Source organism: Ranitomeya imitator, chromosome 3 (assembly GCF_032444005.1).
Source record: "Ranitomeya imitator isolate aRanImi1 chromosome 3, aRanImi1.pri, whole genome shotgun sequence".
Lineage (NCBI taxonomy): Eukaryota > Metazoa > Chordata > Amphibia > Anura > Dendrobatidae > Ranitomeya > Ranitomeya imitator.
The window spans coordinates 731675285-731696878 of record NC_091284.1 but is presented as its reverse complement, the minus strand read 5'-3'; the positions used below and the strand labels follow the sequence as shown (position 1 = coordinate 731696878).

General features: G+C 43.5%; 1 protein-coding gene across 2 annotated transcripts in view; it reads left to right on the top strand.

Annotated features, from left to right (window-relative positions):
- Positions 1-13534, top strand: part of FAIM2 (Fas apoptotic inhibitory molecule 2) — a 64243-nt gene extending 50709 nt beyond the window's left edge. Inside the window, exons 7-13 of one of the 2 annotated variants that reach the window (XR_011319406.1) lie at positions 3323-3362; positions 7304-7341; positions 7441-7528; positions 9623-9718; positions 9874-9927; positions 11797-12885; positions 13017-13534. Coding sequence is in view for 1 of the 2 variants with exons in the window: in XM_069758812.1 (XP_069614913.1) it covers positions 3323-3362; positions 7304-7341; positions 7441-7528; positions 9623-9718; positions 9874-9927; positions 11797-11946 (466 nt within the window). In the remaining variant the exon portion in view is untranslated. Of the gene's footprint in view, positions 1-3322; positions 3363-7303; positions 7342-7440; positions 7529-9622; positions 9719-9873; positions 9928-11796 lie in introns of both variants that reach the window. The other variant, XM_069758812.1, reaches the window with a different exon arrangement.
- The last annotated feature ends 8060 nt before the right edge of the window (positions 13535-21594 follow it).

Below are 21594 nucleotides of genomic sequence, written 5' to 3'. Positions count from 1 at the left end.
GATGCAATTAACTCATTGTTGGCCAGTTGTACTGTTATAATCTGGTGGCCTAGGAGCAGCATGAGACGGACTCTGGAGAAGGTGGTCCCTGTACTGACCGCAAACCCTGAACCTAGCAGCGCAACTAGAAGTAGCCGTGGGGGGTACTTAACACTCCCTAGACCCCTCGGCACAGCCTAAGATCTAATTACCCCTAAAGACAGAAACAGGAAACCTATCTTGCCTCAGAGAAAATCCCCAAAGGATAGATAGCCCCCCACAAATATTGACTGTGAGAGGAGAGGGAAATAACATACGCAGAAATGAAATCAGATTTTAGCATAGAAGGCCATACTAGCTAAAAAGAAAGAATAGAACAGAGTACTATGCGGTCAGTATAAAAGCACTAGAAAATATCCACCACAGAAAATACGAATCACCACATCTGACTAAAGACATGGGGGGTATATCTGCATCTGCAGAGAAATAGCTAGGCTGCAAAAAATCCTCCACAGACTAAGCTGGACAAGACAAAAACATGAAAATGCACAGAACTATAAGGTCCACAGCAGGTGGACAGCAAAAACAAAGCCAGGACTTATCTTTGTAGAAAAGCACAGCAAACTGGAGAGACTAGCAGGGAAGTGAATCCTTCAAAAACAATGGACAACTGGCACTGACTAAAGGATGCTGCAAAGCTATATACCCCAGTCAGTTTTGCAATTAGTAGATACACCTGTCCACTCCTGCAGTCCAGGCACAACTGCATTACCCTCTACAACCACCGGAGCGAGCCCTAAAGCTGAATTCACAACAGTTTCCATCGAGCTTGGCCTCCCAACCCTGGGGAAAATTGGGCAGTGGTTACATTCTGGGAGAGTGGTTAACTCCTAAGATCAACTCTCTACAGTCCATTGATCTCTATACATCAGTTAAGGTACCGTCACACTGAACGATATCGCTAGCGATCTGTGACGTTGCAGCGTCCTGGCTAGCGATATCGTTCAGTTTGACACACAGCAGCGATCAGGATCCTGCTGTGATGTCGTTGGTCGCTGCAGAAAGTTCAGCACTTTATTTCGTCGCTGGACTCCCTGCAGACATCGCTGAATCGGCGTGTGTGACGCCGATTCAGCGATGTCTTCACTGGTAACCAGGGTAAACATCGGGTTACTAAGCGCAGGGCCGTGCTTAGTAACCCGATGTTTACCATGGTTACCAGCGTAAAAGTTAAAAAAAACAAACACTACATACTTACCTTCCGCTGTCTGTCCCCGGCGCTGTGCTTCTCTGCACTGACGCCACCGCTCTGCTTTTCGGCCGCTGTGCTCACAGTCAGTGCAGGAAAGCACAGCGCCGGGGACAGACAGCGGAAGGTAAGTATGTAGTGTTTGTTTTTTTTACTTTTACGCTGGTAACCAGCGGCCATGCGCTTAGTTACCCGATGTTTACCCTGGTTACCGGCATCGTTGGTCGCTGGAGTGCTGTCTGTGTGACAGCTCTCCAGCGACCAAACAGCGACGCTGCAGCGATCGACATCGTTGTCGGTATCGCTGCAGCGTCGCTGAGTGTGAAGGTACCTTTACTCTTATCCTCTGAAGACATACTGTTATAAATCGCCAGCCTCAGCTTTCACAGCAGGTCTCCTAATGTTGGCTTTCTCCTCTGGCTCTCCTCAGCTGTGTGGTTGTTTAAATGCCTTGTTATCAAATTCAAATGAGCTTTATTGGCAGGACTAAGTACACGTTAGCATTGCCAAAGCATATGGTAAAAATATGGGGGTGGGGGAGAGAGGCATACAGAGGTCCAGGATATATCAGACTCCTTTTAGAGGATAGGGGATGTTTCCAGGGTGGGGTATAGGAGTCCATCAGGCTCTTTAGTCGGGGGATAGGGATATGTCCAGTGTTGGGGTACAGGAGTCCATGACATATCAGGCTCCTCTTAGTCTGTGGCAGGCACTGACATATTCCGCTGCTACGGCCACTGCACTTTCCTCTTCCCCCAGTATTATCGGCAGTTTCTCTTCCTCCTCCATGGAGCTGAAGTCTGGGAGGAGATCAGACAGTCTCTTGAAGTGAGTGTCCCTCACTGCGGAGTATTTGGAGCACCTCAGCAGGAAGTGGGCCTCATCCTCCATGGCCTCCTGGGGGCATTGCTGGCAGAGTCTGCTCTCTCTTGGCTTGTGGTTCTGTCGGTTCCGCCCGGATTCGATGAGTAGGCTGTGGGAGCTCAGTCTCTACCGGCTCAGGATCTGTCGATCTTTGGGGTTTTCTAGTTTCTCTAGATATGGGGCCAGTTTGTACTCCCTCTGTAGATTCTGGTATATTGTCAGTTTCTTGTTATCTCTGTGTAAATTCAGTGATAACAGTGTACACTTTAGAACAAACCAGGGATGACTGAATATCAGAACTGCTGGTCTACTAATGCTACAGTTCTATTATTCAGCAAAGCTGTCGCTCAAGGAGGAGAGCCCGCCCTGCCAGAAACCATGCAGTAAAGGTACCGTCACACTGAACGATATCGCTAGCGATCCGTGACGTTGCAGCGTCCTGGATAGCGATATCGTTCAGTTTGACACGCAGCAGCGATCAGGATCCTGCTGTGACATCGTTGGTCGTTGCAGAAAGACCAGAACTTTATTTCGTCGCTGGACTCCCTGCAGACATCGCTGAATCGGCGTGTGTGACGCCGATTCAGCGATGTCTTCACTGGTAACCAGGGTAAACATCGGGTTACTAAGCGCAGGGCCGCGCTTAGTAACCCAATGTTTACCCTGGTTACCAGCGTAAAAGTAAAAAAAAACAAACACTACATACTTACATTCCGCTGTCTGTCCCCGGCGCTGTGCTTCTCAGCACTGTCAGCGCCGGCCAGCCGGAAAGCAGAGCACAGCGGTGACGTCACCGCTGTGCTTTCCGGCCGCTGTGCCTACACAGTGCAGAGAAGCAGAGCGCCGGAGGACAGACAGCGGAATGTAAGTATGTAGTGTTTTTTTTTTTTTACTTTTACGCTGGTAACCAGGGTAAACATCGGGTTACTAAGCGCGGCCCTGCGCTTAGTAACCCGATGTTAACCCTGGTTACCAGGGGACCGGCATCGTTGGTCGCTGGAGAGCTGTCTGTGTGACAGCTCTCCAGCAACCAAACAGTGACGCTGCAGCGATCGACATCGTTGTCGGTATCGCTGCAGCGTCGCTTAGTGTGACGGTACCTTAAGGAAACTGTAAGCAGACTCTATTTCTCGAAGAGACAACTTGAGAATAGCCCTTTTTTTAGTGACAAATTCAGTTCTGTCCAGTGCCTAGTAAAATCTAATTGTCCGCATACATCATCTCTTACAGGAGGCGTTTTCCATGGAACCTGATCCTCCTCAGTGTCTTTGTAAGTATAACCAATCAGAACTTTCTTGAATGGCTAAATGAACTGATTATGTTCACAAATATTGAAAAGGGCAATAACATATAATTAACCGCATTTTAACCCATCAATACTTTCCCAATCCTACACTTCTGCTATTGGTCTTACAACATTCCCTTGAGATTTAATGCTTGTTTTAACCATCTGTCGGTGTGACCAATCCTCGTGGTCCATTTGTGTAGTAATTATACTCACATAGATATATCGGGCTGACACTGAAAATGAAGGGCCCCCCAAGGCACACCCACATGAAAACACGCACATTAACAAGTATATTCACATTAAGCACAATATAATAACATTTCACATACCGATTTACACATTGTTGTACATAGTACACACATGCACAAAAGTATTCCATATTTTTCAGACTATAAGACGCACCCCAACTTTAGAGGAGGAAAATAGAAAAAATAATTTGTAATGTGAAAATGGGGGTCCATCTTATAGTCCAAATTTATATTATCAGAGGGATAGGGCGGCAGCGGAGCGGGGTCACAGGACACAGAAGCAGGGTCACTGCTGCAGGAAGCCAGCTGTGGTAGGAGTGGGGCGATGGAAGGAGGGGTGTCAGGTGATGCGAGGCAGGAGCCATTGATCTCCCGGTGGTGGGATTCAGTAAAATGGCCCCGGAGATGGCACATGCACAAATTGAGATCTCGGGTCGTCATTGTGCCAAGATCTAAATTTGCACGTGCGCCAAAACTGGCACCATTTTCTTGAAGTTCACCGCCGAAAGATCAATGTGCACAGTGGGGACTCGGCTCCTGTCTCGCACCACTAACATTTTCCTGATCCCCATTGCCGGGAGATCAATACCTCGGACTTCCAGTACTCCCCATCCTCCCAAGCCAGGGCTCGCAACACAGCCCCACTCCTGCTGCTGACGGCTTACTGCAGCAACAACCCTGGCTTCTGTGATCCCAGTCCACCGCCGCTGCTTCCCACCCTATAATACGCACTACATATTCTTTCCAAATTTAGGGGGAATGAAGTGCGTATTATAGTCCGAAAAATATGGTATATGTAATATTTATGATAATAATATATACATTTCCGATGTACATAATATGGTATTGAATAAGGCTGCATGGCACTCCACTGAAAAGGGTGCATGAATAGAATGCCACTCCAAATAGTCCCAAGATAAATTTGGCACTACAAGGTTAAATGCAGAAAAACTTAAAAAGTAATTTATTAACATAGGTACATCCACTGTGTATAAATGTTGATGTTTCGGCCCGCACTAGGCCTTCATCAGAACTACAAATGATAAACAACAAAAAAAGGGAAAAAAATTGTCAATACAATGTATGAGTTCAATATACTGAGAGAGACCCTCTTATACTGTATGCGGAAAAAAAAAATAATGGACCAAAGAAACAAAAAGTCCTTATTGCATAATCCATTATTAGATGGAAGCAGCTCGAGTAATCAATATGCTCTGTGAAGCATATTGATTACTCTAGCTGCTTCCATCTAATAATGGATTATGCAATAAGGACTCTTTTTGTTTCTTTGTTCCTTTGTTTTTTTTTTTTTAATTTTTTATTATACTTGGATTCATCTTCATTACCATTGTGCCACACAAAAACATCTCATTCTGGGTAAAACCAGTGACCTGTCTCAAGACCTTCACAACTTTATTGTTGCAAAACATACTGATGGCATTGGTTACAGAAAAAATTTTAAACTACTGAAGGTTCCAGTGAGCACTGTTTGGGCCATAATCCGTAAGTGAAAAGAACATCTTTTCACCATAAACTGGCCACAAACACATTTTCCCCACAAGATTTCAGACAGAGGAGTGAAAAGAATTATCAGAAGAGTTGTCCAAAAGCCAAGGATGACCTTTGGAGAACTTCAGAAAGACCTGGAATCAGCAGGTACAATTTTTTCAAAGAAAACAATAAGTACTCAATGTACACTGCACTCAACCTCCATGGCCTGTATGCAAGCTCACCACACAAATCTTCATTGCTGATCAAAAAGCACGTTCAAGGGAGTTTAGAGTTTGCTCAACAACATTTAGATAATCCTTGTGAGATACTGGGAGGAAATAAGTCTGGTCAGATGAGATCAAAATTGAACTCTTTGGATGCAGTGATACACACCATGTCTGGAGGCCAAAAAGCACTGCATATCACCCCCCAAAAACCATACCAACAGTGAAGTTTGGAGGTGGGAACATCATGCTGTGGGGCTGTTTTTCAGCATACGACACTAGCAAACTTCATATGATTGAAAAAAGGATGAGTGGACAAATGTACCGAGATATTCCTGAAAAAAATCTGCTGCCATCTACCAAGATGATGAAGTGAAATGAGGGTGGACATTTCAGCAAGACAATGATCCCAAACACACAGCCAAGGAAACTCTCAGTTGGTTTCAGAGAAAGAGAATAAAGCTGCTCGAATTGCTCAGCCAATCACCGGACCTGAATTCGTTAGGAAATGTACGGAAGGAAATAAAGCTCAGAGTTCATAGAAGGAGCCCACGGGACCTTCAGGATGTGAAGAGTGTTTGTGATGAAGAATGGGCCAAAATCACACCTGAGCAATGCATGCGACTAGTTTTTCCACACAGGAGGTGTCTTGAAACTGTCATCACCAATAAAGATTTTTGTACGTAGTGTTAATTAAATTTCAGTAAGCATGTTCAATACTTTTTTCCTGTGTTTTCTCATTATTATAAATAATTTAAACTTACATATTATTATTACATATTACAACATATTATTTGAGCACAGGCAAGATACTCGGATATCACCTGAGCAAGCTCAGATAACATGTTATCCGAGCGCATTCGCTCATTACTACTCCTCACCTTTGCAACGCCATATAGTTTTGAAGCCATCAGTTTCGAAAACATTTATCTTGGTCTCATCACTCCAGATTGTAGAGTCCCAGTAGTTTTCTTATTTTTCAGTGTGGTCCCTGGCAAATTGTAGATGGAATTTTTTGTGCTTGAGCTTTAGCGGAGGCTTCCTTCATGGACAACACCCCTGGATGCCATTCCTCTGCAATGTGCACCATATTGTGTCACTGGAAACACTCTCCCTGGTTTAGCTCTCAACGTTTTTATCTAACTGCAGTGAACTTGCAAGGTGATTCTTTTCACCACTTCTCATCAGAAGACACTCCTATTTAAGTGTTAATGCCTGTGGTTGGCCTGAAGGTCTCTGGGAGATGGTTGGAGTTCCATCTTTCGTTCATTTTTGTATCTTTTTTGCTACAACATTCTGACTGATAAGTGAAAATTTTCCGATCTTCTTAAAGCCTTCACATTTTTTTGTGTAAAGAAATTATTGTATTTTTAAGGTCTTGTGACATTTCTCTTCCTCATGGTACCATTGCTGACAGCATGAAATAGGAAGGGATTTTGTTTGTTTGAAATCTTGTTAATTAGAATCTTGTAGTCTAAACTTTATCTTTGCTCCTTAGACTTTCATTGGGGTTTACTCACTTTTGAAACATGGTCTGAATGACTTTGTTAGTAAAATTCCTTTTTTACGTGTGAAAAAACAAACAAATCTTGTTTGCTATCAATGGTCACATTTGTATGAGTATTTTGTAGTATGGCATCCTATAGAAAATGTTGATTATGAAAGGAAACTAAAGGTTTTCTGACAAATCTGTTAGGGTGTACTCATTTATACTTATGCTGGTCAAAGTATATATGTACAGTATATATCTGCCTACCACCAGAGATAGTAGAAAGCATCCCTGATCGTCTGTTAGTTACAAATAACATTTCCGCTCTGTGATGTTATAGGGTCAGTATTAATACTTGTAGTTCGTCTATGGTCCTTGTAAAAGCATTTATGTTCTGATGTTCATTGACAGATATTAGCACAAAGCTAACTTTAGATTTCATTGTTTATAATGATGCATTTCTGTTTGCAGACTCTTTCCATGGCGTACACTACTGGGATGTTATCTAGGTAAGGTTCACTTCTATGTTGTAATTACTATTTCATAATAAGAAATAGTTGTACCTGTAAGAAACAGACTTATGATTTTAAAATATTCTTTCTTCTCAGCTACTATAACACCACGTCTGTGATCTTGTGTCTCGGAATCACCGCTCTTGTCTGCCTTGCCGTAACCCTATTCAGCTTCCAGACTAAGGTGAGAGATTATTATGTTACATTTGCATACTTGTGGTCATGTGCAGACTAGACTTTTGCACTTCTCTCAGTTCTTTTCTATTACGAATAGTCAGCCCGTGACTGCAAGTAGAAAAATCGTGTACGTGTAGTTATGAGATTTCCCACCCACATCAGGAATACAATGCAATCATTATAGTGTGCACATGCTATAGATTACCGTATATACTCGAGTATAAGCCGACCCGAGTATAAGCCGAGACCCCTTATTTTGCCACAAAAAACTGGGAAAACTTAATGACTTGAGTATAAGCCTAGGGTGGGAAATGCAGCAGCTACTGGTAAATTTCAAAAATAAAAATAGATACCAATAAAAGTAAAATTAATTGACAAATCAGTAGGTCAAGTGTTTTTGAATATCCATATTGAATCAGGAGCCCCATATAATGCTCCATAAAGTTTATGATGGGCCCCATAAGATGCTCCATATTAAAATATGCCCCATATAATGCTACATAAAGGTTAATAATGGCCCCATAAGATGCTCCATATAAACATTTGCCCCATACAATGCTGCATAAAGGTTGATTATGGCCCCATAAGATGCTCCATACAGTAATATGCCCCATATGCTGTTGCTGTGATTAAAAAAAAGAAATGGCATACTCACCTCTCATCGCTCAGGCCCCCCGATCCTCGGTGCGGTCCCTGTTTCTCACTGACAGATGGTCTCAGCGCCGGCAGCTTGTTCCCGTGTTCAGCGGTCATTGGTACCGCTCATTAAAGTAATGAATATGCGGCTCCACCCCTATGGGACTGGAGTCTAGTCCATATTCATTACTTTAATGAGCGGTACCATGTGACCGGCTGAACACAGGAAGAGCTGCCGGTGTCCGGAGACCATCATAGATTCAGGGACCACGACAGGATCAGGTGAGTATGTGACAGCCTCCGCTCCCCCTCCCTTGCCGATCCCCTGGGACAATGACTCGAGTATAAGCCGGGAGGGGCGCTTTCAGCCTAAAAAAATAGGCTGAAAATATCGGCTTATACTCAAGTATATACGGTACTTCAAATTTTGTACTAGGTTGAACCAGGGCCAAATCTGACTCTTTGTCATAGCAATGTTATCTGTGCTTTCCAATGATTTCTTGACCGGCAAGCCAGTGACCCTATAGACTTCAAAAGAGATAGCCAGACAAATTTTTTCACACCTCTTCTCAGCTGGATAGGATTTTAGAACAACCGCCATGGGTATAACTAGAACTAGCATTGATTATCAGGGACGTAACTATTACATTCTGGATTTGAAGAATCTGCCCAATCAGGGAGGATAGGGTTGAGAAAGCCACTAAATCTACAGGGTGGAAATGACTATGAAGCATGTGCGTGTATTTATATAATTTTGGCTTCTATTTCATAGTTATTTGGTGACTTCCATAAGATTTTGTATAGACTTGAGTGAATCTCCCAAAATTTGGTTCTGGACAATTCACTCATTTATTGAGGGAAATTCAATTTGTATGAAATAGATTTGATACATACTGAATCACCCAGGAACAGGTTAAACAAATGTTACACTCACATCTCCTTGTCCCTCCATACCTCTCCTGTCACCAGCAGTCCTTTGATCAGCATTTCTATCTTCGACCTCCTTTTTTTATCTTTCTTCTGACCAGGTCTTCCATTCACTAGGCCCCACATCATCACGTTTACATCATTTACTTGCTGAATATGGTCATGTGGGGTCTAATGAAAGGAAGAAAAAACACGACGGAAGAAAGGTGATATAAAAATCAAGGAGAGATGAATATAACATTGTTTTTTTAACCCATTCTCGGCCCTCTGTAATCCAGTAAAATGTCAACCAGACGACTGCTATTTTGCTAGATTTGCTTGAAGTGAATCATAAAAAAATCCACATTATTTTGTAAAAAGCGAGATGAGTTTGATTTTCTCATCTGTAATGAAAGTTATAATAATTTTTATAACCACATTTTTTTTTTGCTTTTTGGAGGAGCTCACAAATGATATTTCCTATGAAAAACTTAGCCATCAATTTGTGGATAGATAAACTGTCAGTCCGAAAAATGACTGTACTCCTTTCATACCACAGTTTGACTTCACTTCTTGTCACGGTGTCCTCTTCACGCTGGTCATGGTGCTTCTATTCAGTGGACTTTTCCTAGTGATCTTAATTCCATTCCAATATGTAAGTAATCTGCACTTTACAATTTTTATAGACAAATATTAAACTCCTATGCATCGTGAATCATTCACTTACTAACTTATAGTGATTCCTCCATAGTTCATAGTCTACAAAATATTACTGTATTTGTTTTACATAATAACTAAATGTGTTTCCAGGTGCCGTGGCTTCATGTGCTCTATGCTGTTCTTGGAGCCATAGTGTTTACTATGGTAAGTATAAGAATTAAATAGTTATCTAATAGGTACGGTCTTAATATGATGTTTTGACTAATTGGATAATCTCCATTTACTTGTTGTAACTCCTTTGCGCACCTTGACATACATGTAGGGTTCAGGTTGGGGTTAGGGTTGTAGTTAGAGCTAGAGTTAGGGTTGTGTTGGGGTTATGGTTGTGTTGGGGTTACAGTTGTGGTGTTGGGGTTAGGGTTATGGGTAGAGCTAGGGTTAGGGTTGTGTTGGGGTTAGGGTTGTGATGGGGTTATGGTTGGGGTTAGGGTTCTGTTGGGGTTATGGTTGTGGTGTTGGGGTTAGGGTGATGTTGGGGTTAGGGTTCGGTCTGGGGTTAGGGTTGTGGTTGGGGTTAGCGTTATGTTGGGGTTTATTTAATTCATTAAGTGTTTCTAAGCCTAGAAATGAAATACAAAAAGCAAAGGTCAAAATCTGAGGAAGGTATCCAATATTTTAGTGGTCTGTTGTCCGATTGATAAAAATATTGAGCTCATGACCTGTCCACTTCTTTTTTTTCATATCTCGTGTTCATCCCACCATAGATCTTGTTAGAAAAAATTGCCAATATAGGCCATCTCAATGTGGAGCACTATTATGATTAGTGAGTTCAAGTAGCATCCATTTTTCTCATTTATCATTTACAAATGATTTTTTTAATGAAAATTCTCAGAACAGACGAAGCAAAATAATCTGAGTGTAGAAGTAGACTAATTCCTGAGGCCCTACTGCTAATTGCTAATGGGGCAAAATATTGGCTTCCTGCTGGATTTCAAGAAAAACTACTCCCCATCACCCCTAGCACTCTGATGTTGACTTCCCTGTAGGCACCAACAGCATAGAGGAACTTGATTTTGTGACTGGAGCTGTCATAGAAGCAATAGTGCAATATAAAGTCCATTCACAACAGAATTTATGGTTTTCCTTGAACTGCCTGCTGGACAATGGTGTGGACTTCAATTTTGTGCTGGCCCTCCAGGCTATTACTGAGCTATCCTTCAATGTATTCTATTTTCTTCATATTGTTAAAGTTGATGTCTCACAAATACAGCTCATTAAACATAGAAGTAGGCCTGGCAATCAGTTGAGTACCATTGATCCAGCTTCAGTAAAGATGGCTATACACATGTGATATCTGCTGGCCAGGTGCTTATTCAGCAGTCAGCTCTGTGTTTTGGCTTCCCCATACACATGAACATAGTGGAGATTGTCTTACAGCTCTGACAGCGGATTATTTCCTCCAGTATATACCTGGCTTTAAAATTCAAACTGCCCGTCTGTCAGGGAATAGTCGTGAGGCCTCCGTGCACATCAGGCTGGTGGCCGGTCCTGACGATATTGTCCTTTTTTTAGTCTAATGTGCATGGGATCTTTAACCTTACATAATCAACTGTTACGATATGGATAGTCATTTGACTCATTAATTAAGACCGGCGCACCACAGTTTCGCGATTCAGCAGTCTTGCTGGAGTATAAGGCAGCAAATTTATTTTGAGGCACACACCACTTATGAATTCGGCACTTCTTCTGAGAGGCATGCTCCTCTGCGCCATGAATGAATGTTACACCAGTGCAATATTGGGTTAGCATTTATGGAGTACAAAACGCTAGCACTCTTGGTGAATATGACAGGCGGGACACACCACGTCTTGCACATGTTCTTCCCCAGCTTTTTCCCATTTAGGCGAAGCTGATTCAAACTGGTGTGAAAACACCAAAAGTCACAACATTTTTGGGCAACAAAGAATTGCGCAAGAATTTGCGACTTTCCAAAGCTTTTACTCCAGTTTTCTTAGGGACTGCCCAATTGTTTATCAAAAGAGTGTTCATTTTTACATTTCTTCTTGTTCACAGTTTCTGGCTTTTGACACGCAGATGTTAATGGGAAATCGACGATATACCCTCAGTCCTGAAGAATATATTTTTGGAGCACTGAACATCTACCTGGACATCATCTACATCTTTTCATTCCTCCTCCAATTGTTTGGCACAACCCAAGATTGAAGACTTGCAGTGAATAAATAAGCCTCGACTACCACCATAAATATTCAATGTGACCAGGAGACTCGGTAACACGTGAATGACTTATTCATCGGAGAGGCGCAATTCACACATATGGCTTATTAATAAATCAGTTAGAAGACTGGAAATGGAAGTTACCAAGAGCGATAAAACTGAATAGCATTACGTCTTCTAGCAGTCGTGGCTTCATTGTTATTAGGGCTGTAAAAGATTAGAAATGTGGCTACTGTTATCCAGACATAGCGTCACTGTTAGGCTAGGTTCACATTGCGTTAATGGGTTAACGCTAACGGACTGCGTTGCATGGCGAAAATGTCGCAATTAACGCCGTGCAACGGGTCCGTTAGCGCACCCATTGACAGCAATGTGATTTGTGCCTGTAGCGCATCGCTAGCGCATGCCATTTTTGGCACACGCTAGCGATGTGCCGTTCTTTTGTGACGGACCACGGACGCTGCTTGCAGCGTCCGAGGTGCGTTCGAGGTCCGACCCTTGTTACCGCAGATCGGGGATCTGCGCTAGCGGGGACGGCGAACGCGGACCCAAAATAAACATTGCGTTAGCGCAATCCGCTAGCACTATGCGCTTAACGGATTGCCCTAACGCAATGTGAACCTAGCCTTATCCATTGGTTGTGTGTAGAAATGAAACTCTGTATCTTTTAAAAGAATCCTGTCACATTGTACATACAGTCCGATCTGTGGACGGCCGGGTAGAGAGAGGGAGAAGCTGAGAAAAATTATATATAGGTTTGTGGGTAGAAATTTAGAATAACTTGAGTGTTATTCATTGAAATCCTTGGTGTTTGTAAGTATATGAGTCCAGTGGGCGATCCTACTAGAGACTGACACCTATTAGTGATAGGCGAATGTGCTCGGATAAGTAAGGTGTTATCCGATCATGCTCGTGTGCTAACCGAGTGTCTTCGGCGTGCTCAAAAAATATGTTCAACTCCCCGCAGCTGAATGTCTCGCGTCTTTTCGACAGCCGCAACATATACAGGGGTTGCCTGTTTGTCAGGGATTCAAACATATTTTTTGAGCACGCCGAAGACACTCGGTTAGCACACGAGCATGATCGGATAACACCTTACTTATCCGAGCACGTTCGCTTGTCACCACCAGCTATCTCTGCATGCACAGCCATACAGGGAAGACTGTCAATCACTAAATAGCACCACCCACTGGATTCTTATGCATACAAATACTGGGAATTGCCAGTAATTGTCTGATCAGCTCCTCCTGCTGTATAACATCCTGCCTGCAGATCAGAGACCATATTCAACATGACAGGTTCCCTTTATGTGAATATACCTAACACAGCCCATGGACAAGAATGGTGCAATTTCCTGTAGAAATCTGTTCATCTGGTACACCCCTTTTTAATTGCTATCTAATGTTGCTTTCTTGGTGGATATTTACTTAGTCTCGTATTTCTTGTCATGGTCATTGACTTTCACAGCAGCACGATAACATGTGCATGATGTCTATTTTTGTATCCCATCTGAGCTGTAGTTACAGTGAATTACCAGCGGACATGCAGATTGATACAATAAAGTCTTATATTCTTCTGTGGTTGTATTGTATCTTCTGACATTCTGTAATAGTCAACATCAGGTAGGGCCAACATGACGACTTGTGGTCCTAATGTCACACCACTAGATCACAACTAATGATAATTAACGTAGTCTCACTGCAACTAATAAGTTTGCATGAAGGCGACCAGAGAGTAGGCAGCAAACCAAGCCTGGTGGATTTCTGATGGACCACATTCACGCTGTGACCGGCAGCACAACATTGGCATTCTTGCAGTCGTGCCTCTACAAGCCACTGTACTAGCCAAATATTGGCCCAAATATGGGTCAGATTCTCCTAGGCACAGTGACTATTATTACCACCACATTTCCACCTCTCATTCAAGAGCATTGTGTTGGATAATGATACGCAAAGACATTGTATTGTAAGAGAAGATCCAGCTCCATGGAAATAAAAAACTTCATCTTTATTTGTGAGGTGATAAAAACAGTGTTACATCCAAAGCTTAGTCCATTAATGAAAGCACCAACACGTTTCCCATGACAAGACTGCAGGCATCCCAATCCAGAAACTTACCTGGTTTCCATCAAGGGTGAGCTGAATTTTTTTCTTTGCGTCCCCATTGACCTGCCTTAAGCTGCAATGTTACTGTGTCAGGTAGCGATCTGTGACTGTGTAGCCTGTGTCGCACCAAATGTTGCAGTGTAGCCCCATGCCTAAACAATCCCCATATTTTGCAGGCTAAGTCTATGGTACTGGTTCACTATTTGCTTTATTTTTTAAACGCCTTTTTGTTTTTTTTCTTGTGGAATTTACTTTGGTTTTTTACCGACAAATTTGGCCAAAATGGACAACGCAGTTCATTAATTTCTCGCACAATAAAAAATGCTCTTAGTTTTTGCCCTTTACCTTTTGTTATCAAATTTTAAGCACAAAAGGTTTACATGTTTTGCTAAATGGTGCAAAAAATGTGCTAAAATAGCTAGCATATGAATAAAGTTGATCCCGGGGGAGTACATTTGTGTAAAGTTTTGTGACTTTTTAAAAGATTGAAGTTAATGAATCAGCTGAAAAAATCTGGAAATCACAAACCAGACTCACAATGGTGAACATAGAAAAATATTTAGAATTGAGAGTCCTCAGTGGTTGATGCCTTTTAATGGCTAACCTAAAAGATGGTAACACATTGCAAGCTTTCGAGATTACTCAGGCCTCTTTGTCAGGCGTAGACTAATACAAATTCTGAAGAATCACATATTTATACACAACACAGCAGAAAGACAATGCAATGGATAACACAAGTGAGGTGAAGCAGAGCTATCATGGGAGAGGGGGATAAACATTTGTGTCCATAAATATTGGAACAGTTCATAGATAAGGAGTGTGTTTATTGTCCTCGATTGGGGTCTAGTTCTGTGTTGCGATGCCCCCACAAGGTCTGAAGAGAAAGTTCCTTAATTGATTTAGAAAGACAAATACATGTGACACATTCATTCCTGCACTGAGAGTGTCAAATGTCATCATCAGCTAATACTCCCAGACCCTTCTGTCTCTCTGAGATTTGAAATTACCCTTTAATACAAGTAATCTCATGTCCATGGTGTGTGTGATCTGGGAGACAAAAATGTTTTGCTACAGGTAGATCTATTCTTTTTTCTTTTATTGTGTGGCGAAGAGAGTTCATCCTTGTTCTCAGTTTTTGTCCTGTCTCCCCTACATTCAGACCTCCAGTTGGACATTTAGTACAATTAATTAAGTATACCACATTAGATGTAATGCAGCTGAAAGTACCTGGGATCTTGTTGTCCTGATGTGAATTGGGGATCTTTATCTTGTCCGTGATCATTATAAATGGACAGGTTTTACATTTTTTCTGGTTGCAAGGAAAGGTTCCTGCAGCTGTTGGAGAGGACAGGGAGCTTCTGTGTTGTGAAAGGCAATTCAGTACCACAATGGACATAGCGGTCAGAGCACATACAGTGATCTGACAATAACCCAAAATCATAGAACGAGCTCTGAGACGTGGGAACTCTGCAGACCGCAATCCCTAATCCTCTCCAAACAACACTAGAGGCAGCCGTGGATTGCGCCTAACTCTGCCTATGCAACTCGGCACAGCCTGAGAAACTAACTAGCCTGAAGATAGAAAATAAGCCTACCTTGCCTCAGAGAAATACCCCAAAGGAAAAGGCAGCCCCCCACATATAATGACTGTGAGTTAAGATGAAAAGACAAACGTAGAGATGAAATAGATTCAGCAAAGTGAGGCCCGACTTTCTTAACAGAGCGAGGATAGAAAAGGTAACTTTGCGGTCTACACAAAACCCTAAAGAAAACCACGCAAAGGGGGCAAAAAGACCCTCCGTACCGAACTAACGGCACGGAGGTACACCCTTTGCGTCCCAGAGCTTCCAGCAACAAATTAGACAAGCTGGACAGAAAAAATAGCAAACAAATAGCAAAGAAGAACTTAGCTATGCAGAGCAGCAGGCCACAGGAATGATCCAGGGAAAAGCAAGTCCAACACTGGAACATTGACAGGAAGCCAGGATCAAAGCATTAGGTGGAGTTAAGTAGAGAAGCACCTAACGACCTCACCAGATCACCTGAGGGAGGAAACTCAGAAGCCGCAGTACCACTTCCCTCCACCAACAGAAGCTCACAGAGAGAATCAGCCGAAGTACCACTTGTGACCACAGGAGGGAGCTCTGCCACAGAATTCACAACAGTACCCCCCCTTGAGGAGGGGTCACCGAACCCTCACCAGAGCCCCCAGGCCGACCAGGATGAGCCACATGAAAGGCACGAACAAGATCGGGAGCATGGACATCAGAGGCAAAAACCCAGGAATTATCTTCCTGAGCATAACCCTTCCATTTAACCAGATACTGGAGTTTCCGTCTAGAAACACGAGAATCCAAAATCTTCTCCACAATATACTCCAATTCCCCCTCCACCAAAACCGGGGCAGGAGGATCAACAGATGGAACCATAGGTGCCACGTATCTCCGCAACAATGACCTATGGAATACGTTATGCATGGAAAAAGAATCTGGAAGGGTCAGACGAAAAGACACAGGATTAAGAACCTCAGAAATCCTATACGGACCAATGAAACGAGGTTTAAACTTAGGAGAGGAAACCTTCATAGGAATATGACGAGAAGATAACCAAACCAGATCCCCAACACGAAGTCGGGGACCCACACGGCGTCTGCGATTAGCGAAACGTTGAGCCTTCTCCTGGGACAAGGTCAAATTGTCCACTACATGAGTCCAAATCTGCTGCAACCTGTCCACCACAGTATCCACACCAGGACAGTCCGAAGACTCAACCTGTCCTGAAGAGAAACGAGGATGGAACCCAGAATTGCAGAAAAATGGCGAAACCAAGGTAGCCGAGCTGGCCCGATTATTAAGGGCGAACTCAGCCAAAGGCAAAAAGGACACCCAGTCATCCTGATCGGCAGAAACAAAGCATCTCAGATATGTTTCCAAGGTCTGATTGGTTCGTTCGGTCTGGCCATTAGTCTGAGGATGGAAAGCCGAGGAAAAAGACAAGTCAATGCCCATCCTACCACAAAAGGCTCGCTAAAACCTTGAAACAAACTGGGAACATCTGTCAGAAACGATATTCTCTGGAATGCCATGTAAACGAACCACATGCTGGAAGAACAATGGCACCAAATCAGAGGAGGAAGGCAATTTAGACAAGGGTACCAGATGGACCATCTTAGAAAAGCGATCACAGACCACCCAAATGACTGACATCTTTTGAGAAACGGGAAGATCAGAAATAAAATCCATAGAGATATGTGTCCAAGGCCTCTTCGGGACCGGCAAGGGCAAAAGCAACCCACTGGCACGAGAACAGCAGGGCTTAGCCCGAGCACAAATCCCACAGGACTGCACAAAAACACGCACATCCCGCGACAGAGAAGGCCACCAAAAGGATCTAGCCACCAACTCTCTGGTACCAAAGATTCCAGGATGACCAGCCAACACCGAACAATGAACCTCAGAGATAACTTTATTGGTCCACCTATCAGGGACAAACAGTCTCTCCGCTGGACAACGATCAGGTTTATTAGCCTGAAATTTTTGCAGCACCCGCCGCAAATCAGGGGAGATGGCAGACACAATTACTCCTTCCTTGAGGATACCCGCCGGCTCAGACAAACCCGGAGAGTCGGGCACAAAACTCCTAGACAGAGCATCCGCCTTCACATTTTCAGAGCCCGGAAGGTACGAAATCACAAAGTCAAAACGGGCAAAAAACAGCGACCAACGAGCCTGTCTAGGATTCAACCGCTTAGCAGACTCAAGATAAGTCAAGTTCTTATGATCAGTCAATACCACCACGCGATGCTTAGCTCCTTCAAGCCAATGACGCCACTCCTCGAATGCCCACTTCATGGCCAACAACTCTCGGTTGCCCACATCATAATTTCGCTCAGCAGGCGAAAACTTCCTGGAAAAAAAAGCACATGGTTTCATCACTGAGCAATCAGAACTTCTCTGCGACAAAACAGCCCCTGCTCCAATCTCAGAAGCATCAACCTCGACCTGGAACGGAAGAGAAACATCTGGTTGACACAACACAGGGGCAGAAGAAAAATGACGCTTCAACTCTTGAAAAGCTTCCACAGCAGCAGAAGACCAATTGACCAAATCAGCACCCTTCTTGGTCAAATCGGTCAATGGTTTGGCAATACTAGAAAAATTGCAGATGAAGCGACGATAAAAATTAGCAAAGCCCAGGAACTTTTGCAGACTTTTCAGAGATGTCGGCTGAGTCCAATCATGGATGGCTTGGACCTTAACAGGATCCATCTCGATAGTAGAAGGGGAAAAGATGAACCCCAAAAATGAAACCTTCTGCACACCAAAGAGACACTTTGATCCCTTCACAAACAAAGAATTAGCACGCAGGACCTGAAAAACTGTTCTGACCTGCTTCACATGAGACTCCAAATCATCCGAGAAGATCAAAATGTCATCCAAGTACACAATCAGGAATTTATCCAGGTACTCTCGGAAGATGTCATGCATAAAGGACTGAAACACTGATGGAGCATTGGCAAGTCCGAATGGCATCACTAGATACTCAAAATGACCCTCAGGCGTATTAAATGCAGTTTTCCATTCATCTCCTCGCCTGATTCGCACCAGATTATACGCACCACGAAGATCTATCTTGGTGAACCAACTAGCCCCCTTAATCCGAGCAAACAAATCAGATAACAATGGCAAGGGGTACTGAAATTTAACCGTGATCTTATTTAGAAGGCGGTAATCTATACAAGGTCTCAGCGAACCATCCTTCTTGGCTACAAAAAAGAACCCTGCTCCTAATGGTGACGATGACGGGCGAATATGCCCCTTCTCCAGGGATTCCTTCACATAACTGCGCATAGCGGCGTGCTCAGGCACGGATAAATTAAACAGTCGACCTTTTGGGAATTTACTACCAGGAATCAAATTGATAGCACAATCACAATCCCTATGCGGAGGTAGGGCATCGGACTTGGGCTCATCAAATACATCCCGGTAATCAGACAAGAACTCTGGAACCTCAGAAGGGGTGGATGACGAAATTGACAGAAATGGAACATCACCATGTACCCCCTGACAACCCCAGCTGGACACCGACATGGATTTCCCATCTAATACTGGATTATGGGCTTGTAGCCATGGCAACCCCAACACGACCACATCATGCAGATTATGCAACACCAGAAAGCGAATAACCTCCTGATGTGCAGGAGCCATGCACATGGTCAGCTGGGTCCAGTATTGAGGCTTATTCTTGGCCAAAGGCGTGGCATCAATTCCTCTCAATGGAATAGGACACTGCAAGGGCTCTAAGAGAAACCCACAACGCTTAGCATACCTCAAGTCCATCAAATTCAGGGCAGCGCCTGAATCCACAAATGCCATGACAGAATACGATGACAAAGAGCAGATCAAGGTAACGGACAGAAGAAATTTTGACTGTACCGTACCAATGGTGGCAGACCTAGCGAACCGCTTAGTGCGCTTAGGACAATCAGAGATAGCATGAGTGGAATCACCACAGTAGAAACACAGCCCATTCAGACGTCTGTGTTCTTGCCGTTTAACTCTGGTCAAAGTCCTATCGCACTGCATAGGCTCAGGTTTAAGCTCAGGTAATACCGCCAAATGGTGCACAGATTTACGCTCACGCAAGCGTCGACCGATCTGAATGGCCAAAGACATAGACTCATTCAAACCAGCAGGCATAGGAAATCCCACCATGACATCCTTAAGGGCTTCAGAGAGACCCTTTCTGAACATAGCTGCCAGCGCAGATTCATTCCATTGAGTGAGCACGGACCACTTTCTAAATTTCTGACAATATACCTCTATCTCATCCTGACCCTGACAAAGAGCCAGCAAATTTTTCTCTGCCTGATCCACTGAATTAGGTTCATCGTACAGCAATCCGAGCGCCAGGAAAAACGCATCGATATTACTCAATGCAGGATCTCCTGGCGCAAGAGAAAATGCCCAGTCCTGAGGGTCGCCGCGCAAAAAAGAAATAACAATCAAAACCTGTTGAACTGGATCACCAGAGGAGCGAGGTTTCAAGGCCAGAAATAATTTACAATTATTTTTGAAACTCAGAAACTTAGTTCTATCTCCAAAAAACAAATCAGGAATAGGAATTCTTGGTTCCAACATAGCTTTCTGATCAATAGTGTCTTGAATCTTTTGTACTCTTGCCGAGAGCTGATCCGTAAATGAAGACAGACTTCTAATGTCCATCGCTACACCTGTGTACTGAACCACCCAAATGTCTAGGGGAAAAAAAAGGCAAAACAGTGCAAAGAAAAAAAAATGGTCTCAGAACTTCTTTTTTCCCTCTATTGAGAATCATTAGTACTTTTGGCTTCCTGTACTGTTGTGAAAGGCAATTCAGTACCACAATGGACATAGCGGTCAGAGCACATACAGTGATCTGACAATAACCCAAAATCATAGAACGAGCTCTGAGACGTGGGAACTCTGCAGACCGCAATCCCTAATCCTCTCCAAACAACACTAGAGGCAGCCGTGGATTGCGCCTAACTCTGCCTATGCAACTCGGCACAGCCTGAGAAACTAACTAGCCTGAAGATAGAAAATAAGCCTACCTTGCCTCAGAGAAATACCCCAAAGGAAAAGGCAGCCCCCCACATATAATGACTGTGAGTTAAGATGAAAAGACAAACGTAGAGATGAAATAGATTCAGCAAAGTGAGGCCCGACTTTCTTAACAGAGCGAGGATAGAAAAGGTAACTTTGCGGTCTACACAAAACCCTAAAGAAAACCACGCAAAGGGGGCAAAAAGACCCTCCGTACCGAACTAACGGCACGGAGGTACACCCTTTGCGTCCCAGAGCTTCCAGCAACAAATTAGACAAGCTGGACAGAAAAAATAGCACACAAATAGCAAAGAAGAACTTAGCTATGCAGAGCAGCAGGCCACAGGAATGATCCAGGGAAAAGCAAGTCCAACACTGGAACATTGACAGGAAGCCAGGATCAAAGCATTAGGTGGAGTAAAGTAGAGAAGCACCTAACGACCTCACCAGATCACCTGAGGGAGGAAACTCAGAAGCCGCAGTACCACTTCCCTCCACCAACAGAAGCTCACAGAGAGAATCAGCCGAAGTACCACTTGTGACCACAGGAGGGAGCTCTGCCACAGAATTCACAACACTTCTGACAATGATGCTTCTTAGATTTGGGGCTGCCTAAAACACAGTAGTGGGGAGTCTGGAAAAATGGATTGTAAGCGGGCATCTTTTTGAAGTGAAGGTTGTAATTTCCGTGCAGCTCCTCTTAGCACCTCCAGATTTGGATTGTAGGTAACTACTAGAGACACCCGGTTATTTTCTTCTTTAGCTTTGTAATGTAGCAGGTGATTCCTTGATATTCTTTTTGCTCGTGTAATTTGGTTTTGAATTGTTCTCGGATGGTAGCCCTGATTCAAAAAAGTATTTCTATGGCGACCAAGGTATTCATCCCCATATCCAATAGAGTTTTTTATGTGTTTTGGATGGAAACTGTCCCATTTAAGGTATGTTGG